At 34.2% G+C, this 14,867-nt stretch overlaps 1 protein-coding gene across 2 annotated transcripts in view; it reads right to left on the reverse strand.

Moving 5' to 3' along the window:
• LOC136338856 (protein gooseberry-neuro-like) overlaps window positions 1–14,867 on the reverse strand; it is a 104,645-nt gene that overhangs the window by 2,989 nt on the left and 86,789 nt on the right. For both annotated transcript variants that reach the window (XM_066281626.1, XM_066281625.1), the window contains 3 exons: window positions 4,992–5,185; window positions 4,379–4,540; window positions 360–4,209 (listed from right to left, as the gene is read on the reverse strand). In XM_066281626.1, the coding sequence (XP_066137723.1) occupies window positions 3,883–4,209; window positions 4,379–4,540; window positions 4,992–5,185 (683 nt within the window). In that variant the 3' untranslated portion in view covers window positions 360–3,882. The remainder of the gene's footprint in view (window positions 1–359; window positions 4,210–4,378; window positions 4,541–4,991; window positions 5,186–14,867) is intronic.

Consider the following 14,867-nt stretch of genomic DNA (forward strand, 5'->3'; position numbering starts at 1 on the left):
TAGGGAAAAAGGTTTTTAAATACCAAAATAATATACACCGTGGCACGAAAAAGTTACAGAGATTTAAATGTGTCCTAATGGTCGCTTGTGGCGCCCCCTAGAAGAAACAACTAAATCGTTAATAAATTTGAATTTCGTATCCTAAAACACTCTCAAATATGAAATTTCGTGAAATTAACTCAAAGAAATCCAAAGATATTAAAGAAAATGTGATTTTTTTTTCAACTTTAACACCCTGTAGCTCCATAATTATCAACTTTTGGACTGAGGGAAGTTTAGTTAAATCGACTTATTTTCACTCAAACAATCTGCGATATTATTTTGGCCACGTAATTTGAGAACACCCTGTATGTTTGGACAAAAATAGACTTACAAAAATTTCACTCTCTCTAATTAAACTTATTCGGCATATTTGGGAAAACTTTTTTCGCGAACATTAGAAAAATATAGATATACAGGGTCTGTCCTATAAACGGAATAATGGCAACAACTTTTAAATAATTTTTCTCCCAAAAAATGTTCCAAGTGAAAGTTTGAAGGGTAATTTATTGACACCTTTTGGTGACCTTGAAATTTTTTCTTGCCACGTGACACTTCAATGTTTTTTTTCAAATGGGATTTTCTATTTCTGACTTGTTTTATGGAACTTGCACTTTTTTGTGCATACAGACATATCAGATTTTATTGGGGTTAGATCGGAAAAATTTCGAAAAGAAAAATTATTTCCTTATTTACTGAAAAAAGTAAATTCTATCATAAAAGGAAAATGAAAAAAAAACTCCCTGCGTATGTTTGAAACATCAAGTAAATGGAATTTCGGAAATTTAAAGTTTTAATTTAAAAAAAAGTAGTACCGATTTTTCGCTTTCCTATCTGGCTTATCATTTCAAACGTTTTATACATACCTTGTTTAATATATACATACACTTGTATTGTGAAAAATGGTGTATTTGGCCTAAAAGCAGGAATTGATTTGTTAATGATGATTGGGAGTAGAGATCGAAAAAATACCCAACAAGAACTTGTGGCACTCTTTATTGAAGTGTATCCGAATCTGCCGACTATGTTACAATCCTGGGTGTCAAAGGTATTAAAAAAATGTATGTAGACTGGGAGTGTCGAAGACAAGCCCAACACGGGACAAGCGAGGTCTGCTATAGATGGTGATGCCGCGCTAGATTTCCTGTTAGCTATAGAAGACAACCCTAAAATGATCCAATATCCGAATCAGCGGTGCGCAGGATTCTAAAAAAGGAAAAATTTCATCTCTACAAGGTTCATTTAGTGCAGGAATTTAGCGAGGATGATTTTGACTGAAGAATTCAATTTTGTGTAATCGTGATAAGGATTTCTGAAGAAAACCTTAATTTTTCAGATAAAATTTAATTTTTATATGAAGCCACATTTACTTGACATGAAATTTTGAATAGGCATAATTGGCGTTATTGGCCTAGCCAAAACCCTTAGTGGATGGCAGAAGTCCATACATGAAAACTTCAAAACATAAAGGTGTGAGTGCGTATCGTAGGCAATAATTTAGTTGAAACTTTTTTCATAGATGGTAATTCGACTCTCATGAAATATCTTTGGTTATTAGAATAATAAATTGCACTTTTAATACACAAGGTCATATAATTGTTTTAACGAAGTATGGTTGCAGCAAGACAGAACATGTCCTTACTTTGGACAAGAAGTTAGAACCTTTTTAAATCTGGTCTTTCCAAAGAAATGGATTGATCGTCGGTGTGAAATAGGGTGGCCAGCCCGGTGACCTGATTTAAATTCTTGCGACTTTTTCCTTTGAAACCATTTAAAAGGTCAAACTTATAAGGGATCGGCCAAACAACGTAGATGACTTGGGGCTCGTATCGTCAGTGTAATGCAATCGATTAGGCAAGACGCCTATGTTTGGATGAGAAGATTATTCATGTAAACAATAGCATTATTTTTAATAACCATGAAAGACATTTTCAGCAAATGCTTTAAACATAAATAACAATTAATTATTTTAAGTAGTACTTTGTTATTTTTCTGTTATGAATGAATTTAGCTTTTTTAACAAAATGATAAAAATAATTTTTTTCCCAAAATTTTTCTTAGCTAACCCCAATAAAATTATATATATATATATGTTTGCACAAATAAGTGTAAATGTCATAAAACCAACCAGAAATAGAGGGTCACATTTGAAAGACACTAGTTGGATTTCGTTAGAATGTTATGAGGTAAAAAAAAGGGCAAGGTCATCAATAAATATCATTAAATTAATCTTGTAATTTTTACTTCAAATAATTTTTGATGAAAAAATGATTTAAAGATGTTAGTGCCATTATTCCACATACAAGGTGGCTCATTTAAAACAGTCCATCTGAAATATTTTGAATTGAATTTTTTCTTTGCAAAAAATTTACTTTTAAGGGGACACTTTTAGATTATAAATTCGTCGGTGTAGTTATCCCTGATACGGGGTAGTAACTTCTTCAAGACCCTTAAATGGTAGGGGGGGGGGGTCAAGTGGCACATCAAATCAAAGACATTTCAATTCTCTTTACAAGAATGCTGAAATTTTTTTGCCCCGTTTTAAAACATCGGTGAAATAAATTAAAAAAAAGAAAATTTTAAATAACGTTTTATTTAATTAAGTACTCAAAGTGCGATTCATTAACTCCCATACAATAATAAAACCTTTGGATAACCTCTTTCCGAACGTTTTGTAGCATTTCGGGAGTTATTTCAGTACATGCTATCACTATTCGGTAGTGACGATTTTTTAAAGAGATACAAGATGGTGCTTCCCTACACTAGGCAGTTCCCGTACGTATCTTTTTGGATCAACATTTTCCCGAATACTGTGTTGGTAGAAGAGGTTTCCTTTTGATAGTTCTAAGATCGTCTGATTTAGTCCCATTGGACTTTTTCTTATCAGGTCATTTAAAAACTGTTACTTATAGAACGAAATCTACCTCTTTAGAATATCTTTGCCATCGAATAATGATAGCATGTGGTGAAATAATTCCCGAAATGCTACAAAATGTTCGGGAAGATGTTAAACAAAGTCTTTATTATTGTATGGAAGTACGTATATAGGTCGCAATTTTAACTATTAATTAAATAAAACATTATTTAAAAATTAATTTTTTTCGATTTGTTTCACTAATGTTTTAAAATATTTTTTCAATATTTAAAGGCAGAGCAAAAATATTTCAGCATTCCTGTTAAAGAGAATTGAAATACCTTTGATTTGACACGTCACTTGACCCCTCGTGTCATTTAAGATTCTTGAAGGGGTCTCCAGCCCATTTAGAGGAATGACTCTACACTTACGGATTTATGATCTCAAAATGTCTCCCTTAAAAGTAAAATTCACGTGTCTCGGACTTTTCTGAAGGAAAACATTTTTTTCAAGATATTTCAGATGGACTGTTTTAAATGGGCCACCCTATATATGAAGAACTCCGTGTAATTTTCTCAAATTTTCTAAATATTTTCCAATTTTTTGTGTCTCTACGCCTACAGTTACTATGCATAGTCAAAAGGGGTCTTCTCTGGAGGGTCCACAATTTGCTAATCAAACACATTAAACCTGACTGGGCAGAAGTCGTCAATATATCTGTCCAGCTGGCTAGTTAAGAACGCTCTCGACTTCTCAGTTATTAAAAGTTCTGTTAACCTACATGAAAAATGACTTGCAATCACGAATAACTCTCAGTCAAAGTGTCTCTCTCAATAACAGAAATGTTTCATATAGCTGTTCTTACTTCGACCTTTAGTTAAGCTTAATTGTAACTTGTGAAAAAAACTTCATCTGCCACTTTGCTTTCTAACTGGACATTGCAAATCAATCCTTATGCTCTTATACATGTCTCTTTCCAAATTCTGTTATCACCAATAATTTTTACACCCCCCAGACAAATATTGACTCTGCATAAAGGCAGCCTCACTGGAAAGACCCTCAACGTCACCACTTAATGCATTATTGCCCCATTCATGCTTCATCCATTGGTGAGGGCCCTCCACTGTCCCTGGGTGACCTGCAACTTGACCCATAGCAGTTCCATTGCTAGGGTCACTTTCCTTGCTAGGTTGCGTTTCTTTCAACCTGCTAAGACTACTAGCGTGATGAGCCTGCGCCAGTGCATAGTTGGCGGCAAAATTCGCTGTATAGTCTGTAGGTCTGTAGTCGCTCTGATTATAGGAACTTGTAGATTGCTGGAAGAATGAGAAGTTGGGGATAAGCGAAAATTAACTGTGGATCAATATAATTGCGATGGATTTATCTTTGATGTTAATATGTTCTAACAATTTAGTCATAAAAATTTGCATGCCATTACAGACATAACTTCCAGGAATAACATGGTATGTGGAATTCCTGATTTACCTGCAACATGTTGTAATTGGCGAACTGATGAGAATTCCTCCAGTCATATTGGGCTTCTGGTGGATACTGGCAGGGATTGGCCAGTGGTAAAGAAGGAAAACCAAGACTTCCACTTGTGCCAGTACTTTTTCTCAAACGGGCTCTGCGATTCGAAAACCATACCTGCAGAATAATATACAAATAACTTTATTCTTAAGAGATTCTTAAAAATGTTTAATTAAAGAATAATGGTCCTGCATAAATGAATATGAAAGCGACTTAAAAAATTGAAGCTTGTTGAGCTGCAATAAAAAAAAGTTTATAGTCTGGAACATTAAAGTTCTAGTTATCTAAATCATCATATGGCATCAAAATGGGTTCAATAATGAATTTATAATTTTCCTGAATAATTTCAGGAGGTGGAGGGTGCAAGAAAGGAGATGTTGTAAAATGTTATAGATTTATTCACGTTGATACAAAATAATGTCTAAATGGTGAAACATAAACGGAAATGACTTGAGCATAAATCAAAGTCATCAATCATGGAAAATGTCTCATCTTGAACAAATAGTGCGTGAACGATCGAAGATGGGAGAATAAAAAGATGGAAAAAAAGGCTTTTTCTGAATCTGACCTGAATTTTCGCTTCGGTAAGGCCGGTTTGTTGAGCCAGCTCCTCCCTAGTATAAACATCGGGATACTGAGTCCTGTTGAAGGCTTGTTCTAGAGTTTCCAGTTGCTCCCCCGAGAAAGTAGTCCTGGGTCTTCGGTGCTTGCGTTTCAACGCAATTCCTGGCTCGGATTCGGTATCACTGTCTTCTTCTCTTCCTGGCAAATTAAGCCAGAAAAATATGCATTAATAACATATTCTAATGCGTACCATATCCAGATAAATTCAATTTACTAGCATCAATCACGCACGAATGCATGCACAGATTGCACACTTGATAGAGGCACGTAGAGAAGCTTGCTCATTTTAATGGAAAATACATCAAATCCAAATCGGGCTAAACTTCTCATGTTAAACTGCCATAACAGTAAGCAGAATAGAAATTTTATACGTGCTGTGTATATTTATTCGTGCCACAGGGGCAAGTGCATACTTTATTCAATAGATTCGAAAATCTCTTGAAAACGACTAGAGATATCAAAAATACCTAATAATTTGATATTTGAGTAAAATATTTTAATTCCGAAAAATAAGAGTGTAGAAGGGGCCAGAGACCAGGAAATATCTATTCGGATCCATTTCCGAAACCATTCTCTGCCGAGGATAATGGGCAGTATTCATTCATTCTTTTTACTATATTGTATCTAAGTTATTTCCGAAGGTGAATGCAAATTTTTTCTGATATCTTCCATCTAAAAGGTTAATTATTTTGAGTAAAATTTATAGCTTTTCTCACTTGGAAAATGATAAATGGGCGCACTAACAGTTCAAGACACAACGAGGTATTAAATTACGCAAAAGCCACAGGCTCGTTGTCACCTGAAATCGTGTAAGGTGTCGGTGCATAAATCTCTACTTCTCGGAGGGTGGGCCTTGGGCGGTGGGCCGCCAAAGGGGCCGAAACCACGGGACGCATAAAGACTTTCATTGTGGGTACCGATGGTCAAAAAAAAACGCCGCCAGGGTGGAATTTAATTTAGAAATATTGATATTAAACTGGGAAGGATCCCAAAGCGACAATTTACAGCTTTTTAGGAAATATTGAGTTCGGAAGTCGAAGGGACAATGTGATGTTTTCGGGATGGTCGATCGATGTGAACAAAACGATCGTTCCAGCTGAAAATTTTCGGCAATATTTCCATTAAATTAAATTACTCTTCCTCTTTTATATATTATGCTCTTTGCTCGAACTTTTCTTTGGACAAGGATCTGGAGCAAATATTTAATTAGTGTGAGTACGAACTGATCCGATCATGAATAGCTTGAAAATTGCCTCGAACGATGGCAAACTGGCTCCCTTTGTGCTCCTTTATTAGCGGATTGGAAAACACTCAAAGCTTATTAGTTACCAATCTGCTTTAGTTAATTTTACAGCAGGGACATTCTAATTAATATGGTGTAACCCTGAAAAATCTTCGTGATTACAGGACTGTGATCCGTCTGAAAGCCACTAATCTAGAAAATTTAAACATGCTGAGATATAAAAAAATCAAAGAACCTTATGGCACTTTGCGAATTAAAATCAAAGGCGTAAAGTATTATTTTATATAGAAAAAAGGGACACCAATGTCTATAAATAGTTTACTCAGATTTTAAATTCCGACACGTGTTGCGCTACGTTGAAAAGCAATTACCGAGAATATGGTTAAATAATAATGTGTTAAAGCACTTCTTGAAATCGAGATCCCACATTCGGACATCATATTTAGCCGACGCCCTCTTCATATACCACATTCGTCAGTGGATTTCTCCAAGCTGCCCTTTTGACCTTTGCGCTTTGTACCGTAGCTTGGTCTTGGCCATTTGGTGAATTGTGGTGAGGTAAATATATTCCTTGAGAGCTACGTTTCTTACTTCACAACGCAACAATTTCCTCAAGCTCCTAAGGATTTAAGATCGGGGACAAAACTCACCATAAAACTAGAGAGTACTTCCATCGGAAAAAAGATGCCCCTAAATATGAGTGGAAGCCTAATAAGGTGTCGAGGTATGCAATACTTCAAATGGGTGTGCCTTAAATTGTGGATAGATTTTTCACCTTGTTTCGTTAGTCGTTTTGGTGATTAGACAATAAGACTAGATCATCTTTATTTAACATGTTAAAAAAGGGGGACTTTTATACTAATGTGGTCCTTAATGAACATACTCATTCATCGTTTGCAGGGTGCTGGGTGGCCCAAATAAAAAAAAATTAGATAAAGGCGCCCCTCTGTCTAGTAGAGGGTTCTCAAGGTGAACAGACCCGGGAACGCCCCCGATTTAGGTCGCGTTGACTCGACAAGAACGATGTCAGGAATGCGACAGATTCGGTCACTAATTTGTGAGATGAAAGGTGCCGCCGACCGGTCTCGGATTTTGTTTCAGGATACATTAGCCGGTGGTTTGTAGGTGGTTTTTAACACGGCTTCTCTTTGTGGTGCCCATTCACATTCAGATTTATTTTAATGTCTTCGGAAATGAGTTATGGTGCGAGGGGATTATAGCGGTGCTTTTTAGGCCGATGCGAATTTATTATTTTATTGAGGGCGGTCGGTACTTAAATGTTGTAGGTCGTTTTGTAGGTTCAAGTCGTATTGTTATCAGATCGGTTCGGAATAGTGTTTCAGCACTTTTTTAATGGAAAAGACCAATTTGGCCGCCTGACTTTTTTATAACTAAAAAATTAATTATATATAGGGTCATTCATGGTGAGTGTCCTATTAAAAGTTTACGGGGTTCTAATATAGCTAGAGATCTGAAATTATGGATACTGATGTAATGGAGTTTGATCTGTTGAATTAAAATATTGGCATCGTTGCGACGTTGACAGATCTATGTGTAACTGACAACAACTTTGTTATTTTAAATGGCACACCCTGTATTTTATTACATTTTCGAATTTCCCGGAAGATTTAAACCCCAGTTTATCTATCATATGGCATGGCTATGATGAATCGTTTTCGAAATAAATATTAGAATCTTTGAGAGTAAAAGGCACCACTTATTAGTTGATTCGGTTACGAGGAGGCTGTGGGTTAATAACGTAAAATAAACGAAATTGTAACACCCTTTATAATAAACTAGATCTACGTAATATAAATAAAATTTGAGATTTTGCTGAAAATTTTTATAAAAAATTTATAAAAAAATATTTGCCAATATCTCCAAAACTACTGAAAACAATTATATTAATGTATAATACTTTTTAATAGAGAATTTATTGATCTTTCAGATGCCATCCAAAAATATAGAGTTTTCTTTTTAAGATTTTCGTTTAATGCTCATATTTATATCCTTCTGATATCGCACTAATTTTTCCACGCCCTGTATGTAAATCCAAAAAATGTATATTATTGAAAGATATAGAAAACTAATAATAAGGGTCTGTAGCTCAAATTTCAGTTCTCTAGCTGAGATAGCTGAAAAGATTTGCGCTTTTCAATTTAGAACTGTTTGTTGCCAAATCAGTAAAACAAAATTATTTCGAAAACGGTTCATCATAGCTATGGCATATGATAGATAAACTGGGGTTTAAATCTTCCGGGAAATTCGAAAATGTAATAAAATACAGGGTGTGGCATTTGAAATAACAAAGTTGTTAAAAAAGTTAAACAGATCTGTCAACGTCGCAACGATACCAATATTTTAATTCAACAGATCACACTCCATTACATCAGTATCCAAAATTTCATATCTCTAGTTATATTAGAACCCCGTAAACTTTTAATAGGACACTCACCGTGAATGACCTTGTATAGCGTTCGTTAACGATCACTTTCTAAAAAGTTATTATGCTCACAAATATTGTTCTGAAGTGCATAGGAGTCGCATCATGCAAAGGAGGTGTTTAGCCATACCTTAAGCATTAAAGCTTTTTTAGTTTACGAAGTTAAGCTGAGAGGATATAGCATGGCGAATCGGCCTATATACGAGAATTAAAATTTTCTGCGTAAAATAGATCTATTTGTTTATAAAAAGAACATTTCTTTTCCCTTTGGGTAGATTTTTCAAAGTGGCCTTGAAATATGTTAAAGGAGATTGCGTAAGTGCTTTTATTACTTTAAATTTGAATATTTCAATAACTAAAACAAATAAAAAAATGAAGCAAAAACGAATTTGTAATTGAAACTCTGAAGAATATTTACGTATTTTTTTATAATTTTTAAAAGGTCGCAGTATTTCCAAAAACTATAAAAAAATCTTTTAACTGCTACTTTTTAATTTAGATTTCTGAGTGAAAATCACAAATTTAATATATGTCGCAACATATATAAATAAATAAAAAACGGAGAGCGCGTCAACAATTATTCGTATTCATTAATGTTCTGAGTACAAAATAGAAACTAATACAAAATATTACTGTATTTTAAAATTTAATCAATAATCGGCAATTAGTCTCCATGACTCTCTTCATTAATAACAATCGAAGTTTTATTTTTTCATAAATTGAAGATAATTGGCATATTTACATATTTTTGATTATGAAAATATGTCGATGCTGCATTTTTCTTTTTTATCGGTTAATATTTAAGTGTAAAAATGCTAACTCAATTTTGAATAATTGTATAAAAGAATTCAAAAATCTTATCATATACAGGATATCCCTCGACTGATGTTATAAGTATTGTAATGGGCTGAAATTTTAAAAAATTTATTTTGAGATTCTGGAATTAATCCCTGTTTATAATGAAACGAATTTAAAGTATATTTTGAGTTTTTGCAAATTTTATTAGAAAAGGCGTTGCGACTGCCAAAAAAAACAATTTCCTTTCAGAGAAAGTCTTTTGCGTTTATAATTAGGCAAAATGTTACTAAGAAAAGTTGTTCGGAGTAAAAATCATGAAGCTGTGCCAAATTTCATCCAGATCTGCCAACATTGATTAAAACGTATTTTTTTCATTAAAAATTTTTTTTTGAGTAAATAGTATAAATTGTATTCGCATAAATAATTTATTTAGAAAACGTATTATATGTATTATATGAATAATAAAATAATGTATTATATGTTTTTATGCATAATAAAATGATACGTTTTGTAAACAATTTTTTATACGAATACAATTTATGTTTTGTAATCTAAAAAACTTAAAATATTGAAAAATTACGTTTTAATCAAACTTGGCAGATCTGGATATGCACTCATTCTCTGTTAATGAATCTGTAGGTTACATCTTTCATGAAGTGATAGCGACTTACTGACTTATCAATTGAGGAATTTAACCAACGTCCTATAACTGCAGTTTTTTAGGTTTTCGTGAAACATTTAGTAAAGAGAGTTCCCAGTCCTTCGGGTTGCCGAATAAAAATTGCTGAATCTTAACAAATTCAATGTAAATACATATTTCCTTAACTTCTTTTAGCGAAAATTCTGCATACATTCTCTTTCCCATCAATCTTTTTTCCTAAACCTCTCTATACTGTTATCATATTTGATTAATAAGTTTGCCGGACGACTTGTTTCTGAAACAATCAAACGGAAAATTCCCCGAAATCAAATATAAATTTCCGGAAATTCAAATAGAATGATGAATGAATACTTGAAAGCTCCTGGCTACAGACGAAAGTTTTTAAAAGCTTTTGAAAGTCTCTGTGAGAAATAACCTAGAAATCAAGTCTTCAGACACTGGTAAAATTGCAATCTTCAAAACTGAGAAATAATTTTACGAATCCACTAAAAACAAAGACGACTTATTTGTGCTCTTGCGGGAAACCTACTTATGTTTTCACAAAAGAAACGGCGAAAAGCAGAAGTTTAAGAAAAAAAGTGAAAACTGGGTCTTTTTGATAGGCACTTCATTGAGAGTTCAATAGGAACACCAAATTTTAATTTTCCTTTAATTTAAAAAGATCCGACATAGAGAATTTATTAGTTTTTTAACCTATCTGAAGCACTTGAAACGACATTGCTAATGTTATAAAAAAAGATATAATCTTGTGAAAAATTATAATCAGGAAATATTACTAACTTCGCATAAATAACTGAAATGGTCTCATACACTGGATGATGGTTCTAATCAATTTTTTAAGAACCCTCTGTATATCCTCCAAGATCAAATTTATTCCACCTGTTTGTATCTCCTGCAGGGACGGCTCCTCATCCGAATAGCAGCAATTTCCCGCAGAACGGAGCCCCATCTCCATCAATGCCAAAACCCGAAATCGAGGGCTACTTAAACGTATTAAACCGACCAAAGTGGTTTTTGACAAATCATTTTTGAATAGCGAAGCGCGCAATTTTTCTTTAATGATGGCCCCAAATAACTTAACGTAAGAGGCGACCTGTGTGGCCGAAGGTGTACCTGTCTAATGGGCCCCCGGGGGGCAGTGCATCGCAGGCCCGTGATTAATGTTGCAGGAAAGCAGATGAATTATGTACGTTTAATAAACTCCGGGAAAAATCGCCTAGTTTAAGTGATATTATTTATTGAGTGGGAATATTACACCTTTCCCCAGGACACTTACACATTTTTTGTCTTCGTTGATATGTCGGAAATCTCTTTGAGTAATAACTTCGATGTCAAACGAGTGTGATAAAGTAGGGCGAAATCGGATTATCAGCCGACACAATCGCACGTTAAAAAAACCGAATTTGGAACGCCGCTGAGCCGGAAGAAGTCAGTTTTCGGGTTTAGTGATTTATATGACAGGGGATCGGTGGTAACCTCAGGTTATTAGAAACCTTTAGAAAGAGATTGGTATAATTTGTTTTTTAATTTTCTCTGGTACGAAATCTGAAAAAAGTGTTTTTATATCACCTCATACCCGACTGAATGCATATGGTTTTCATCGCATGTGATTGGTCGGTTTAAACATCATCCGTGAGATATGAAAATCGACCGATGCCGTTCGCCGCATTTCGTATAAACTCATACTAGTGGTATATGAAAATAGGCAATGACAACTTTTATTTTTGTGTATTTATTTGTAAACAAGGCAATGAAAATAAATTTTAAACTGTCGCTCTATTTCACTATTTACGTTTCAGTCGTGTCCCACACGAAGGTTTGAGATATGGTATTGGTTTTTGGATATGGTATTAGAAAGAAGATTCGATTCAAGTATTTAATATAGTTCCGAAAATAGCCATCTAACAATTGATGTTTGCCTGTTTCACCTCAATACTATGGATACTGCTAGGTAGCCATGCGAAATGGGATTATTTTATCATTGAACGCGCAATTCGTAGAAAATTGAAATTATACGGAAATCGAAGCTTAATACATCATTTTATCATTTTTGAGTCGGCGAGAATGCAGTACCTTGACGGGTTGTCTTGTGTAACTAGTATCTCAATCAGTGTGTTAAATGCCATTTGGTATGACGTATTAATTACAATATGCTATCGTAGATTTGTGCTAATGTAAGCTATCTGGAACCAGTTTAGTGGCATATATTTAGGGAGGAATTTGAAAAAGTATAAAAGCCAACGTCTTGAAAATAGTGCTGACGATGGAAATATCCAAAAACACGTCTACCATAAGATTATGAGAGATGATGATTGAGGGTATGATGAACTCATTATCCTCTGCGAAATGTACCCTAGCCACCCAATCATTTTTTCTAAATAGTACGAGCAGGGTTGGCACCTATCGTCAAAAATCTTTGAATAATGTTTTTAATGATACCAAAGTTTCTTGAATTCCGCCTTAATATACAGTCGATATTGTGTTAAATGAAAAATTCATGAACACGACACTGAAGCGTAGAATTAAATGGTTTTCAATCAGGAATAAGTAATAGAACTGATAATTAATTCAGAGTTTTATTGTAATTGAATCAAAGCGTAAGATTGGCCACTCAACGTTAATAATTGTTTATAATAGGCGTTCATTATTTTCCATGCTAGGGAACAATCGATGTTCACGTTCTCGACGCATATTAACAAAAGTTTCCCTAGGAATAGGAACACTCTGTAATAATTCGCTGTTTTCACTCTTCAATTGTTTCTCGTTGGGTTTTGAGCACTACACATTTCAAGCACTCCCACAAAAAGAAATCCAAGGGCGTGAGATCGGGAGACCTAGGGGGTCATTCTATCGCTCCTCTCCTTCCAAGTCATATTGCTGGGTAATTAAATCGGTGAAATTAAGAATAGTACAAGTTCAAAATTTGCCGTTTTGAAGTAATGTACCCATTTTTGTTGTTATGGAAAGTTGCATCAATTGACTAGAGGAACAGTTTCAAAACTTCGTTGTTAAGGCAATTTCTTGAGTTTACTGAATACCATTGAGCTGAAAAATAGTACAAGTCCTCGACATATACTGTTTTTAATTTCAACGCATATTGTTATTTACCAATTTTTATTAGAATTCATTATCAGTTTATTATTGAAATCTCATGCTGCTGGTGTACGTATTGTTGTCATCCAATCACTGTCTAACAAGTAAAAAAAAATTAAAAATGGGGCAGTGCCCCATGCTATTGAAATCTTAATAAATTCTCGTCCACTTGAAATTCGTCATTTTCGTCCTGCTCATTTTCTATCTTATTGATGATCAATGGTTGCATAGCATTTCCTAAAAGGTCACAGTAGATTTCGCCATTTAAATTTCCGTCAACAAACAAAGGTCCTATCATAACATTTCCAAGGTTCCCGGACTAAACTTTCAGTTTTTTTGGATATTGAGTACTTTTTTCCCTTATAACATGAGAGTTTCAACGACTCCAGATTCCGCGATTTTGCCTATTGAGGGTACCATTCAAGTCACATGTGCACACATCTTTGTATAAAACATTTAGCAATAATTGGGGCTGGTTGGTAATCAAAGTTTGCATCACCTCGCAATATTCAATTAGTCGTTCTGGAGCATTTTCATTCAAATCCTGATGGAGTTAAATTTTGTATGGATGAAATTTGTTGAATTTTAGAACTTTTCGGACCGATGCTGTTGTTAGGCCAGTTAAAATAAATGCTTGACGGATGGACAATGATGGATTTTGGGCAAATTCACCGAAAACTGTAATTTGACTAAGCTCATTTAATATTCTAGATTCATTCGTTTTTTTATTGGTCGCAGAATCGATTTGTTCAAATTTCTGTATTAATTTCCGAAAGTAGGAAGGATTGATGCTCGTTCCAGGGTTTCACTGGAGAAATGTTTCTGTTATTAATAAAAAACGATATTCCTCAACATCATAAATAAAAATAATCCTAAACCGTTTCGCAACTGAATAAACCATGTTTCGATTAAAAATTTTCGAGAAGAAACACGAAGTGAAACTCAGATAATAAACGGGATTCGACGATTCACTAGACAGAAAAACATTCAGAAATACCAGTAAAAGAAAAATACCCAATTTTTTACATTTATCATTATTATTAATTCGTTAATAAAAATGTGCGTCGAGAACGCGATTATCGTTTGTACGCTTGCACGGAAAATGACGATGACCTATTATAAACAATTATTAATCTTAAGTGGCGAATCTTACGTTTTGATTTAATTAAAATAAAACTTTGTGTCTTATTCATGAATTTTGCATTTTAGGCATTACCCAATACATTTGAGGGCGGAACTCGAAGAACTTTTGGTACCATTGAAGAGCTTATTGAAAGCGCTCTCCGACGATATGCCGTAACCAGGCCCGTTTTATACATTATAAAAAATAACATTAGATTATTTATTTATAAATAATATAATATAATGTTTTTTTGTATTACATTACAAAAAAAACTTGGAGTGGCTGGGGTGCAGTTGGTAACAGGTAATGAATTAATCAAATCCTCGATCGTTTCCCCCCATCATCTTGTGGTAGGCCTGAGTTTTCATTTCTTCATTGCCGACGTAATTTTCACGACATGGGCATTTGTACTTTTAAAAACCCACCCTGTGTAGAAAAAAACAACGTAAGATCCACCCT

Source organism: Euwallacea fornicatus, chromosome 4 (genome assembly GCF_040115645.1).
Source record: "Euwallacea fornicatus isolate EFF26 chromosome 4, ASM4011564v1, whole genome shotgun sequence".
Taxonomy (NCBI): domain Eukaryota; kingdom Metazoa; phylum Arthropoda; class Insecta; order Coleoptera; family Curculionidae; genus Euwallacea; species Euwallacea fornicatus.